General features: G+C 39.7%; 1 protein-coding gene across 1 annotated transcript in view; it reads left to right on the forward strand.

The window, feature by feature from the left end:
• Positions 1 to 12,024, forward strand: part of EFNB2 (ephrin B2) — a 44,517-nt gene extending 32,493 nt beyond the window's left edge. Inside the window, exons 3-5 of the mRNA XM_065638287.1 lie at positions 5,804 to 5,896; positions 6,657 to 6,770; positions 8,399 to 12,024. Coding sequence (XP_065494359.1) covers positions 5,804 to 5,896; positions 6,657 to 6,770; positions 8,399 to 8,781 — 590 coding nt within the window. The 3' untranslated portion in view covers positions 8,782 to 12,024. The remainder of the gene's footprint in view (positions 1 to 5,803; positions 5,897 to 6,656; positions 6,771 to 8,398) is intronic.
• Positions 12,025 to 14,927: the final 2,903 nt, after the last annotated feature.

Here is a 14,927-nt window from a genome sequence, read left to right on the forward strand (position 1 = left end):
CAGGTTTTTATCTTTTTTATTTAAGATCCTTTCTTTGCCTCTGTAAGATCACTAGAAAAGGTAGGGTGTGCTTTCACTGTTCAAGCACAAATTGTTAAACAGAGGAGGTCTCCAGTCTGTAGATAGAAACCCAGACGGCACATTGACAGGTTCTTAATGCGTTGAAATTTTGTGGTCCAGGTTTGGGGCCACTGCTAGTTACACTTCAGAAGACAATTTCATTGTTTTCAAAAGTGACGGTTTCAGTGTCATTTTCATTTTTTGTCACCACAAGCAAGGGTAAACCGTTAGTTGCTAGTAGTTGAAATTAGTATATTTATCTTCTCTCTAAACCATCTGCAGCTCACCCAACATAGTGTTTGCCGAGCTACCTGTTCTTTCATGAGTAGCTTGAATAATTTTTTTGGGTTGTTTCAGATCTCCATGCAGATCTGGCCTTGCTACTAAGTGGGAAAGGAAAAAAAAGAAGAAGAAAAAAAAAGGAATTTAATTTCATTTAATTAAAACACTCTTTCTATTACCTCAGCTCCCTTGTTCTTCATCCCTGGCTGGTCTAGAAACAACCTCCATGTTGTGATCTTGTGATTTGTGGTTTCTCACTGTGGGATTTCTGGTGTTCTTAAACCTGCCCCATAAATTTAGATAATTTATGGGAAAGAATAATTATTTATTTGATGCTTTACTAAGAGAGTCATTAAAAGGACCAAAAGCAGATGAAAGCAGTCAGAGCACAAACACATGATGCCTGGCCAAAACAGTGTTCTATTACTTAATAAAATAAAAAACCCTCAAAAGCTTTACATGGGCTTAGTAATCCTGCAAGTGCATATGAGATCAAGTGCAGCTTTGCTTTAAGAATAACTTCTTACTACTGTTGGATCTAAAGCTTTTGTGGATTTCTGCTGCTGTTTCGGTATTTCCATTCCATTTCTAAGCACAGCTGGGGAAAAGTGGAGGTGGGTAGGGTTATTTGATTTTATTTAGCTCTGGTTTTGAGAAACCCATTTTATGATGCTGAATTCAAGCAGTATTTAAGAAAAAAAAAGTGAAACTCACTGCTGTTGGACAATGCTAATCTACCCCAAAGAAACCTGTAATTCTCATTATTATATTAACAGATGGACACCAGCAGCAGTTAATTCGTGATGACTCCATCAGTTATTTGTCCTTGATACATTACCAAATGGCTTGTGTCATCCAGCACACTAAGGGGGGACAAAACCAATTTTGCCCTGACCCATCAGTTGACATCACTCATTCGTTCCTATAGTCTGTGGTTTAAGGTCCATTTAGTTTTCACAGGAAAATTAAGCACGACGATCGTAATTTCTCTCTTCAGCCATGTAGTCCATCTCGTATTCAAACTCCAGAAATAAATATATTATAAAGTTGTGCTGGTTCAAAGGATTTGACATTTAATTTGCAAGTAGGTAATGTTTTTCATCGTCCTAAAACATAAAGGTACGGGTAATAATTGTGGCAGAATTAAGAGGCTGAGATTTTGGCCTGCCTATGTTTTCTTTTAAGTAATTGTGATGGCATTTTTTCATTTTGTAAGTGAAGGAAGTTGAATTTTTGTGACTGTGCCTTCATTTCTAATCTCTTTGTGAATGGAAAGCTATACACAGGCACAAATCCAGCAGCTTAATTCTCCATCTGATTAGAGCAATGTTACCAACCTGATAGGTTGAAAACAGCCAAGATCCATGCAGTGGCTTAGCCTCCTGGGAGGCAGAGTAATAACAATCAAATGAAGACATATTAAAATGTAATATTACTTCCTCTCCATGGGGACTGCTTAAGAATCATAGCCAGGAACTATTCTCGTCAGCTGACTCTGTTTCACTCAGATTCCCTGCATCTGCATTTATGACTAATGCATTTTGTACAATAAACAACACTTGTGAAGCTTTAAAAGCAAATAAATGTAAAACATCGTATATTGATTTACATGAGTTCCATGTTTTGGGGGGTTTTGTTTTTTGGATTTTGTTTGTTTGTTTTGTTTTTTGTTTTTTGGGTTTTTTTTAATAATTTCTATATTTCCAAGAGGGGAAGGCAGAGCTGGAATGAAATTCTTTGGTCTGAGTAATTTCATTTCCTCTTGTGTAAGGGATATGACTTGTTATGGCGGTGTTTTCAAAACTGAAAATGTGTATTAGCTTATCCAAAGTAAGTACATATCAGCAGACTTTTAACTGTAATTTCGTAAGAAGTTGGGGGTTTTTTTCTGAAGGTTGAAAACCCAAACTTACATTCCTTATAAAATGGCAGCTGCTGATGTGTTCAAGGAATGCAGATCCGCAGTGCTTATACAGAGCTCAAACATCATTTTTGGCTGACCACTGTAAACATTGCCTATAAATTATTATGATTTTGTTAGAAAGTCCTAAAATTACGAGGGATGTGTTTATTTGTAGGTGTGGATAAACTGTTGACGGAATAATTTAGTGCATTTTTGACTGTAATTATCAGTTTTGCAATTGACACCAGTGAAACAGGACAGGTCTCAGAAAATCAGAGGTACCTATCCATCAAAAGATTTAAAAATATTTTGCTACCTGTCTAGCAACATTGTTCTTTCTTTTAGTTTCCTGTCTGTTGCTGTATTAATACAAAGTGAAGTGTGGGATCCTAAGAACATGTACTACTCATGAGAAACTTTATATTATTAATTATGTTTATTAATGTTAATATTTAAGTAGTATCTAGTCTTCTTAGCACAGGGACATGTATGGTAGTTCATGTGTGAGTAATTGCTTCTAAGATATATTCATATTTAGAGCTAAATATTATTTGAAAAGTATATAAAAATGAAATGAATGGAATGTCTAAAATTCGGTCATATAAACATACTAGAGAGTAGCATTTCCATTTTAGATGCAAAGAATCTGTGTTACGTTTCTGCGATTATATCCAAAATTCTTTGTCGCAGACACTTTTTTTTTTGGAAATATCCTTTCAGTGTGAGCAGAGCTCCAGGTACAGGGTCACGTTCCTGCAGAAATGTGAGTGCGGTGGAGGAGCTGGTACGATGAGTGTAATTTTCATTTGGAGATCAATATAGAAGGGCAGCGGCAAGTGTTTGAGGAATATTGTGTACTCCCTTGTTTGACTTCCGCAAGTAAACTGTCAAGGGGCGTTAGCAGTATGAAACTGTGTTTTCTCTGATGTTGAAGATTACTTCTTTTTCTTCATGCAGCTTTTCAAAGCTTGAAACGATGTGTTTAAAACTACCCACTTTCTTCCTGGTACACCAGGGATATGTGAGGTTATATTTCGATAGTCTTAATGAATTTCGAAAAATAATTTCCTCCAGTGGCCTTGGGTAATTGTCAGTTTAATTACAGGAAGAAGCTGAGATGGAAACTTTGCTTTGTCACTGAAATGCTCCTCTTTGAAAACTCCCCATTCCTCGGGATGTAGCAGTCTCTACTCTGAGCTATAACATAGGCTTTCCAAAATCCCCTTGAAGAACTGTGGAAAAAGTGAATACTTCTGCAAATTCATTCATCTGACATCAAAGCTATGAAAGTATTCTTTTAGCAAGCAAGCGAGGCAGATTGCGCTCGCGTAGGCATACAACCAGACTCATTGTACATTTGGGCTTCCCCGTTTGGAAACTGTGTTTGAAGTAATTTTGCATTCTTTTTGCTGTCTTACTTTCTTATTCTGTACTGAGGTCAGACTGCATCCTCTGCATCTTATTGAGGTCTCCTGCTCTGTGGGTTAAATGGATAGGCCTTTAAAGAATAAAAAAGCATTGATGTTCAGAAGCAGCAGCACTCTATTCAATTAAAATCAAGTAGAAGGTGTTTAAGGAGATGTGAGCCCCCATTGCCTCGATTAAAAAACAGAAACCACAAGACAAAGTCAGTGTTTATTAGTTGTACTTTCAGTTGATGCTCAGCTTTGGTATTTCTATTTACTGGTTTTTTTCCCTTGTCCTTGTGCTGGTACATTGGCAAATAGGTCATAAAAAACACTTTCAGCAAAGACACATTTGATTTATGTCCAGAACTTGTTCTTAGTATTGATTTTTTTTCCCTCTGGAAAAAAAAAATCCTAAAGAAAACAAACCTATATGTCTCCATTATTTTCAGAGCCTGGCAATGCAGTGGCATATTTCAGATCAGCTTTTATCTTAAATTACTCATTCTGCTCTTTTTTATTTTAAAAAGCCTTTTTTTGCAAGTTGGAAAAAAAAAAAGTAGTTGCGCGAATGGCCATTGTCATGTTTTTACAGGGGGAGGGAACAAGAGGAGGATCTGGGAGGGACCACATATGAGGAGAAGGGAATTTTAGGAAAAGAAAGCACAATTTGGGAAGTTTGTAGGGTGGCTGTAATTCGAGTTAGTCACAAAAGAGGCAGAAGTGGAACAAAAACAAGAAGCAGATCAAAGGCTAGGAAGCAGGGTTCAAAAGTATGGGGTTTATATCTTTACAGCTAGAGAGAAGATTAGAGCAAGAAAAATACTGCCATGGGGCTAGGAAGACATTGTGAAGGAAAAAGGAAATATACATCGGCTGCATTTGAAAGAAAATCCCCAAGGAAGGTGAAAGAGAAGGAGCGAGAATTAAAAACAAAGGTCCGAACAGTGTGACGCCTTGGTTGAATTAGATCCCAAGCTGAAAGGAGAGGGGCAGAGGCAGGAAAGTGCTGTTTAAGCAGTTCTGCATGGCCATGACGTGCAGCAAGCTCCGTTATCTCCTATTTTCTATTAGTTTTCTCCAACTGGTGGCCCGGTGCATGTACATGCACCCGCTCGCACCTGCGTTTTGGCCCTTGGTTAAGCAGCTCCAAGAAATGATGGTGAAATTTGTACCCCAGGACAACCGGGATGGGAAGACCCCTGATGCATTCCCGAAATAGCCGAGGTGGACGTGCCTGCTTTGCTGCCATGGCCAGTGCCGGGGAAGAGCTGAGTCACAGTGATGCCCAGGGCTGAGGAGCTGCCGAATCGTTTTCCAGCAGCTGTTGGGGGTTTGCAAGCAACAGCTGGCTCGGGTGACAGCAGCGACGCACCCCTAGACTGTGACTCAACGTTTTGGATTCTCCAAGGGAGTTGTACTTTGTGCTCAAACCGCGTGGCAGTGTCGGCTTGCAGCGGGGTTGCGTGGTTCCAGGCAGCGCCTAGATAAGCGAGAACAATATAAACGCAGCCTTTTGTTTGTACGAGCTAAAAGGTTTCCGTGAGAATAGAGCGTATCCCCCCCCGCCACCTGCCCCCACAGAGGCTCCTCAATGCTGAGAAAAGTGAGATTGTACTTTAAAATATTAAATGGTTTTCCAATCAGTGCAGAATCTCAGCTTTCACCTGGGTCTTTTGTACGCGTTCACTTCTTCCAGCAGGAGATTTGTAATAGAGGAAGCAGGTGTAATGTGGTGATTATAAAGATATTGTTGGGGAAAAGAAAAAAAAAAAGGTGAATTTTCAGTGCTTTGCTCCTCTGAGCCTGCCAAGGCTTCCTTTTCAGCTGGCTACATCACCTTTTAGCTAGGTGTTGTGTTTTCATCCAAGTCACTCAGTCAATTATGCATAGAAAAAAAGGTTGCTGGGTAAATTTGAAACCTCGATAACACATTCCTCTATTTGTATATATTGTATGGATTACTAGCATATTCATTCCTTTGGCTTTCAACATTTCACAACTTTCCATAGGTCAGCCCAAGCAACAAGGACAGGTCCTGGTAGATTGAAAGATTTCTGCTTTCAGACATTCATATTCACATCACTTTGCCTGTTGATTTCCTGAGTTTTATTTATTTTTATTTATTTATTTTTCTTTTATTTTTAATCAGCAACATCAAATGGGTCTTTGGAGGGCCTGGATAACCAGGAGGGAGGGGTGTGCCAGACAAAAACCATGAAGATCCTCATGAAAGTTGGACAAGGTAAAGACCATCTGCTGTTTCACTTTGATCAGTCTAAGTGTCCTTTTAGTTTCCAGGCTTCTTTCAGCAGTCTAGAGCAGAGAGCCGACCGAATCTAGTGTAGTCATTCCTCCCTTATAGTCTAAAAGCAAAGCCTATTTTCTCTTCCTTGGCTACTGACAGATTTCTACAGGAGGAGGGTTAGTGTAATAAGATCTATTCATTGGAGAGATCCCTAGAAGGAAAGGCCACCTGGGAGTAGTGTGTTTCAGTCATTTTTATTTTTATTTTTTATTTTAAAAACAAAAGCCACAACTCTGCTGTTCAAAATTGTTTAAAATACATGAAAGGAGGGAAGCTAATATTTCTATAGTTTGCTTGTTATGAATTCTGATTACAGTGAGGTTTTTGTTCATTGTCTCTTTTCACATATAGATAACCTATTGTGCAGGAAGAAAGAATTATTCTTCTAAGTAGAAGTTGGTTTAGTAGTCAATCAGCTTCCTCAGTTAAACTGAAATGTCATCTGCAGAGCTTTTCTTGCCAATTACAGGAGTCCCTATAGTTTCTGCAGATGGCCTCACAATTTGAACCTCTGAAATAACTAATATAACCATTTTGCTTTAAAAGGAAAATTACGTACTTATGTCTCCCAGACCTTTGCATAAAGATTCTTCTGTTCAAAGCCATTCATGTCTCACGAGGTACCTAGAGCCGCCTCACGAGGCTCCTTCGTACCATCAAGCGCCGAAGCTGCATGACTCGTCTTTGTCTCCCCCAGATCCCAACTCGGCGGGGCTGCCCCGGCACACGGATCCCACCAGGCGCCCCGAGCAGGAAGCTGGCACCAACGGGAAGAGTTCCACCACCAGCCCTTTTGTGAAGGACCACTCAGGTAGGTGTGGTGGTGCTCGCCCCTGGGACAGGGCTCTGGTGGAGTCTTCTCCTTTGTCCCCAGACACATTTTATTTTACCATTAAACTGCCAGAAGAACAAATGTTTTCGAACGGAGATGAAGCAAAAGCCAGTTCTGATGCTCCAGTGGATAGTGACTGGGAGCTGCAAGTTTTGGCAACAGCTGCTCTCTCCCCTCTTACACTCTGCAGTAGAAGTTAATTACATCTTGTGAGAATATCACTCATTTACAGGAAAGTTTTTGGATAGGACATTCACTAAGCAGCTTTACGATGGTAAATGCTGCCTTATATTTAGTACTCTGGCAGATGAACGAGTCTTTCTGTCTTTCTCTTCCCGTATAACACATTACCAAGTGGTTCTTGACAGCCATTTATAAAGTTTATTTCAAGGCATCTATAATTAATGTCCTGATCTTTTAACTGACCATATAAAGTCTACACATGAATGGTTGGTCTTTCACTAAATTTAAAGTTGTTGTTCCGTTTTGTTGTTTTTTAAATATCCAAACATGATAAATAGCTCATTCCAAACAAATATCTTGAGAGTGCATTTCAGACATCACATGAACAAGGAAAAAAACTAACTCTTAAGACCCAAGGTCTCTAGAAGAAAATTCAGTGAATGCTAGAAAGCAAAACTTGCTGACAGTTGATTCTAGGGTTCCTGAAAATGACTGCAAGTTTTCCTTGCTAGCTTTGTCATTAGTTACTGGGCTAATTAATCTTTGATATGGCTGTTGCTGGGCAGGCTTTAGCCATTTCCTATGGAGGTTCCAGTAGGAAAAGTTCAGTTATGTGGATGAAGCATCTGCAGCATTCTTCCCTCCACATGTGAGTGAGCATCAAGAGAGAGAAGCCGGTTCAAATTTTCAAGTGAGAAAGTGTCAAACGAGTGCTTATTTAATTTTCTAATTTTCGTGACAAATAATATGACGGTGGGATGGCACCAAATATTCAACAGGCTGTTCAGCACATGAGCTTTTCCTGACTGCCAAATACATTGTGGTGTTTAATTTTTAGTAAATGTAAGTTCATACGAACAGGTATATGCCATAGACATTTTGCCTGTCTCCCACACTGCCTCAAGCTCGTTTGTTTCATGTGCAAGCATAACAAGTCCATGTAAAGCGGCACTAAGGACGGATTAACTTAAATCAATATGCAAAAGATAAAATAGCAGAAGAACAGTGTGACACTGAACGGTACCAGTTGTCCTGAGAATTGTCATTTCCCTGTGTTATTTTCCCCTCACCGTCCTGTCCCACCCCTTTCTGCTGCCCGGGGCTGGCCAGCATCTGTTAAAAGATGCAGAGTGCATCAAAGGCTGCCTTGTCAGTGCCAGTCCTCACCGCTGATGGATGATGATGTATGAAACAGGGTGATTTGGGAGCAGCACAAAAGTGAGACCAACAGACACAAAGTCTTGTTTAATATTGATTGCTGACTTCAGCTGTTTGCATTTAGCTATCTAAAAGGGTAATTGGTTTGTCAAAGTTTAGCTGTCAGTTAATTCTTCCAGTCTTGCTTACTCTACACATTTTTAAGCAGTGTAAACGGGTGGCAGGATGGCAATAACTTTTGTCTGTTTTATTTCCATTCTTTCCAGGGTCTAGCACAGATGGCAGTAAGGCTGGGCATTCCAGTATACTGGGTTCAGAGGTGGCCTTATTTGCAGGGATTGCATCAGGGTGCATTATTTTCATCGTCATCATCATCACTTTGGTGGTTCTTTTGTTGAAGTACCGGAGAAGACACAGGAAGCATTCCCCACAACACACGACAACTCTCTCACTTAGTACGTTAGCCACCCCAAAACGCAGTGGCAACAACAATGGTTCTGAGCCCAGTGACATTATCATTCCTCTCAGGACTGCAGACAGTGTCTTTTGCCCCCACTATGAAAAGGTCAGTGGCGACTATGGACATCCAGTGTACATAGTTCAAGAGATGCCTCCTCAGAGTCCGGCAAACATTTATTACAAGGTCTGAGAAACACACAACCAGCTCTGTGGTACCGTGGAGTCGTAGAGGAAACTCACTGGTCAAATGCTTTCTGTTGGGGTTTGTGATGACGCCTTGTGCACTGGCATTGACTCAAGCACGGGGGGGAGAAGGCGACAGCTCTTTCTCTGGGAGCCGACGCGAGCTGGACAGCTTACCTAGTCTGTAGAATTCCTATCTTGGTGAATGAATATTCACGAAAAGCTGGAAGACTTTTACGTAGAAGATGCCCATTCTGATTGCTGTACTCTTGTTACATTCATCATCCTCAAAGCCATGTGCTGTGGGCCTTCAGGCATGTACAGAAGCCAAGGGAAGATGGAGTGATCCGTGGATGTTAATAGCTCCAGGCATCCTGGGAAGGTGCTCTAGGATATATCAAGCTTGAAATGCAATCTTCTGACTTTTGTGTGTCTCTCTCAGTGCATACTGGATTTGTCACACAGACCTTGGTGTCTAAGTAAGACTTGTTAAAGTTCTCTTGCTTTTAGTCTGTCACTGTTCCATTTGTTTCTGTTTTCCGGGCTTCTGCCATCCTTCACATAAGATTTCCTTTCACTCCACCTCCTGAATCACTAATGGAACATTAATGTTTGGAGATCTGTGCTCCATCCATCTGCTATAGCAGCCTCACTCGAATGGGTAATGCATTTATAGAAATTGTGTTTGATAGTAAGGAGCCTTCCAGCCAAAAAGTTAGGCTGTCAACAAAGTCAAGAGCAGGACTGGGTGGTGGAGGGAAGGGCTGACTGCAGTTGCAGTTGAATACTGCTGCCTCAAAAATAGGAGCTGGGAAGAAAAAAAAAAAAAAACAACAACAAAAACATGTAGGTAGCACAGCACTTTGTTATGCTAAGTTTTAAGGGGCAAGTAGGAGACACAATAACACACGCGGTGGATTAGGGCTGCATTTGAAGGAATTCACGGTTATCAAATACCAGTGTGCAGAAAAAATAGATTACCTTCAATACAGTAGAACAAAGGGGTATTGTTAGTGAGTGAACAAGCTTGGAGAGGACAAGACAATAGCAGGCCACTGAGGATATATTAGGGCAGGGCTGTTGTGGTACTGGCAATAAAATATACAGCTTTGAAGCTGTAGTGAAAATGTAGTCTGCTTTGGGTGACTTTTAAGCAGACTCAGCTGCTATGCTATCGCATTATACTGAATACAGGGAAAGCATTTAAGAAAATAGCAGAGAGCCAAATCTGACCAAGATGATTATAAGCCAACAGGTCAAATGAGCTGTAATTCTATCACTGGTAAAGCTGTGGGGAGAAAAAACAAAAAACAACCTTTGTCATCTCTAAAAGCAGAACAGAATTTCTTTCTGACTGAGCCTTTTGACACTTTGGTTTATTGTAGTGCTGTCCCTGCACAGTGTGTGTAGGTACTGTGACTGACACAGCCGTTCTTTGGTGCTCTGTGGCAAAGTTAAAGCACATGTGGCAAACCTCTTGCAGTCCGTAAGAATAAAATAAATTATGACACTGAGATAGAGAAGGAAGATACGTCTTATTTATAATAGGTGTATAGAACACAAGGGATATAAAGTGAGAGTTTTTATTTCATTCGATCTTTCTTTCTTGTTTTGGTTTCCTTTTTTACTAATATATATATTGAGATTGCACAGAATCTACACCAGAAGATGTGAAATTCATTTGTGGCAATTAAATAGTCTTAACTTGTCATCATTTTACATATATGTGTGTGTGTATGTATGTATATACACGCACATATATATACACACATTTTTTTAAAAAAAGAAACTGCTTCTGGGAAAATCATCAGCCATCGAAAAATAAGAATAGGAGCATATATTAAAAAAAATCCAAAGCATCTCATACGAGAAAACTGGGAGATATAAGGCCCAAAATGTCAGGAGCTTAATGTTACTGCATAACGTATTTAACAATGACAAGGTGTGCCGGCATTTATTTTCTGTGTTGTGTTTTCCCTTGCCTTACAGGTTGATGTGTTCTGTAGATTCCGTTGAGGTTCGTAGAGGGGGATTTCAGGTTAAAGTTTTCTCTTTAGCATGCCTATTCCCCTAAAGCTCCCACCCTGGGGAGGAAATAAAAAAACTCTACTTTTATATCTGCTATGCAAATAGACATTTCTAACATAGTCATGTTACTATGGTAACACTTTGCTTTCTGATTTGGAAAGAAAATGTAGCAACAGCGTTTTAGGTTCTCAGACCTCCGGTGAGCACCTGCAAGAAAAAAAACAAAACAAAAAAATAAAAAACTCTGTCAGAGAAATGATCACTTTCTCTGTTTCCCGAACCTGAAAATGATGTTGGGATGTTGGTCCAAAAGAAAGAAACAAAAACAAAAAAAATCCCAACCCGTGGTTCTGTGGAAGGTTACCATGGTGACTAACTACAGTACATATGTAATTCTTTTCAACAACCCTTCCTTTCTGTGAATCCATCCATACAAGGTTCTCTTGTAAGTCATTAAGATTTTATTTTGGGGGAGGGGGAAGAAAGGAAAATATGGGTTTACTGATACTGATTTTTATTAAGTCAAATCTGTGTTTCATCAGTTGGCTACATTCTAGTTATGTACTAAACTGTGAAAAAAAATCAGACGAATTGCTCAAGAGCAACCTGCAACCAATTGAAAAAAAAAAATGTACTGTGCGTCTGTTTTGTGTCTGGTGCAGAATTATGACAATCTACCAACTGTTCCTTTATTTGACGTTGGTCCAGCTTTGAAAAGTTACTGTAAATGCCTTGCTTGTATGATCATCCTTAGTCACCCGACTTGGAATTTGCACCATCATGTCTAAGTGAAGATGCTGTAAATAGGTTCAGATTTACTGTATATGGATTTGGGGTGTTACAGTAGCCTTATTCACCTTTTTAAATAATAAAAAAAAAATCACATGAAAACAAGACAAAAATGGCTTTTCTTAACCAGATTGTGTATATAGAGCAATGTTGGTTTTTTATAAAGTCTGAGCAAGATGTTTTGTATAAAATTTGAATTTTGCAATGTATTTAGCTACAGCTTGTTTAAAGGCAGTGTCATTCCCCTTTGCACTGTATTGAGGAAAAAAATGGTATAAAAGGTTGCCAAATTGCCGCATATTTGTGCTGAAATTGTGTACCATGAATATTTATTTAAAAATTTCTTTGTCCAGTTTGTAAGTAACACAGTATTATGCTTGAGTTATAAATAATTTCTTTTTTTGTTTTGTTGTTTGTTTGTTTTGTTCTGTTTAAAACTAGCCGGTCATAAGTTTGAAATCAGCTTTAGTTCCACATTGCAATTAGTTCCCAGAAAATGAAAATTATGAAAATCACATTCCACGTCTGTTTCAAACTGAATTTGTTCTTAAAAAATAAAATATTTTTTTCCTATGGAAACCTTGCCTTCTAAGTATTCTTTCTTCTTTTGTTTTGTCCTTTTTTTTTCTTTCTTAGAAGATGAAAATAAACAAGAAAGCCACCAAACCTGCCTCCTTCCTTCCCTCTCTCCTTCTCTCCCTTCCTCCTTCCCTTCCTTCCTCCGTACCTCCCTTTTTCCTTTCCCTTCTCTGTTTTTCTCCCCGCATCCCCAATCTCTCCACCTTGATTGCTAGTGCTTTTTAGGAAAGAATAACACTTTTATAGTAAAGAAATACCTTATAATACACTGACTTCTGTTAACCTGCTTCTTTCCCAGACTTTCTCTTACATATATCAGCAGATTTTAAAAAGCACATGGGGGTGTTATGCCCTTGGAAGTCAGTGAGCTTCGGTCAGGTGCAGCAGCCAGGTTGCCTGGATGATCTGGGAGGTGAGATTATAGCCATATAAATAATTCCCAGACAGTATGGAGTAGATTTATACTGGGGGCAGAGCCAGAGAAAAAAGAAAAAATACCTGAAGCCTTCTGGGCAGTGCCGGTGTTGCTGCTGCTCCTGAAGAGCAGGAGCAGCAAGCCCAGGGTTGTGTGGCTGAGCAAGAAGGGGCAGGAGGTGGAAGGTGTCAGGAGGATGGCGAAGGATTAGAAATGCTGCAAAGTCAAAATATCTGCATGGTTCTTTCCATGGGGCCACATATCCTCCTGTTCCTGCTTTACTGCACCTTAAATTCAGGGAGATGGGGGCCAACATGTGCAAGTGACACAAGCCTTAATACAAGATCTGTGGTTGTGTTGCTCTAATTTTCACTAGGATAAGCAATTCTCTCATTTAATAATACCTTCATTTTTCTTTACAAAGGGCGGTCACCCTGAAAGTGAAGCAACTTTCAGTTTGTTAGCAGCACATAAATGGTGTGATCAGCCATGGAGTAACAGGTGGGAAGGTCTATAGAGGGGGAAAGATGCATTTGTCACTTTACAACAGATGCCGATTTGTCATAGAGTTTTCATTGAAGAAAGGCAGCTAGTTAGTATTGGTCACGCAATTCCCAGTTGTCAAATTATTTTTAAAATTTCTGAATAATCAGGGAAAAAAAGACTGTATAGAAAAGGCACTGTGTGTTGCAATGGCACAAGTATTCTGAAACCACACTTAGCCCCAGAGACCGCAGAACACTTTGGGCTAGCGTGGCTCCTTGCTGAAGGAGCTCACTATATAGGCCCAGTTTATAGAATCTATGCTGGAAGTTGAGCTTAGAGGGAAAGTCACACAGTGTCACTCAGGTTCATATCCTGAGTCTGCTACAGATGTCCTTGGGAGAGTTACCTGGTCCAGCAGAAGGCTTGAGCGCCCATGGTGGAGCATGTGAGCATCCAGTGACTTCTCAGGTAAATCACTTGGGCCTAGTCCTGCATTTAGGGCTGTAAATCACTTCAGAGGAGATAGGTAGTCCTCTGTACTCAGAAGCACACTCATACTCAGCTGGACTGAGGCTTCACTCCCTGCTTCATGCTTGCCAGGGGGAATTTCACATGCTTATCTTGATGCGTTGTCATGAGGGTCCCCACATCAGTAATGGCTGTGAGGTGCTCAGGTCTGGTCTATGGTAAAAGCTTGTCTGATAGAACCATCTGTTAGAGTTGTGACCCTAGCTTAGATAAGACTAAAGCTATTGTTTTTATTTTAGGCCTTGGTAAATACTGGAAGATGGTGATAAAATTAATTCAATAGTGTCAAGTTTATGTGGCATTTTCATTTCTGTGTCTCTTTTTTCCATTTATGATAAACATATATATACTTAGAACTAGCAAGTATACCAACACCTGCGCACACCTGTTTTTGCCACTGTTTTTACAATAAAGGAAAAGCAGTGTTGCTATGAATGGTGTCTCCACTGGAGGGGAAAAAATGGTTGCCAGTGTAACTGTATCTGTATAGTTATGCCTGGGGACAAAGATACTAGTAGAGGACCTTGCACACATACATTCACCAACATAACTGAACCATCACTGAGTCTGCATTTGGCAAATGATATGTGCCTTAGACATTCAGCATCAAGTCATTGACTTATAACCCATCTTTTATGACTTGCAGAAGAAAAAAGAAATCATACTTGCATTTTGCACTGCTGCTGACACCGCGCTATTAATTATCAAACAAGCACAAAATCAGAATTTACTGCCTTTATTACGAAACTGGTTTCCTGGCAAGAACTAGTCCAAGTCAATAGGCTCCACTAAGTGGAAAATAAAATTATAATTCACAGTTGTTACCCATCTAGAGTGGAATAAGGATCTGTTACATAAAATAGTGCCTCACAAAGTAAGCATAACAATGCTACTGCCTAGGTTTTAAAATGTTATACCTCTTCCTTTAGCCTTCTCTTTAGCTTTGCTGTGATGCATTGATCAAATGTTCACTCAGTCAGCAGCATGCTTGTTCAGTTTCTATAGGCACTGTAAATTTTATTTTTGCAGAAAAGCTTAAAATTGTGTAGCAGTGAGCAAAATAAAAGAAAACAAAACTTGGTCTTTATAAGAGATACTCTTCATCTTCATAGCCCCAATAGAAATTTTGGTGGGGAAAAAGCCCAGGGTTTAAAACCACCAAACATATTATACAGTTGGCATGTCATTACACGAAGCACCAGATCAGAAATCAACTAATATTTGTTTTGGAAAAAGATGACTGTTGGAGGATATACCACAGTGTATTCATGATTGTGCCCTTCATAATCCAAATGGTGCTGGATTCAGTTGACTGAGCTATCAGCTGT

Source organism: Caloenas nicobarica, chromosome 1 (genome assembly GCF_036013445.1).
Source record: "Caloenas nicobarica isolate bCalNic1 chromosome 1, bCalNic1.hap1, whole genome shotgun sequence".
In the NCBI taxonomy this organism is placed as follows: Eukaryota; Metazoa; Chordata; class Aves; order Columbiformes; family Columbidae; genus Caloenas; species Caloenas nicobarica.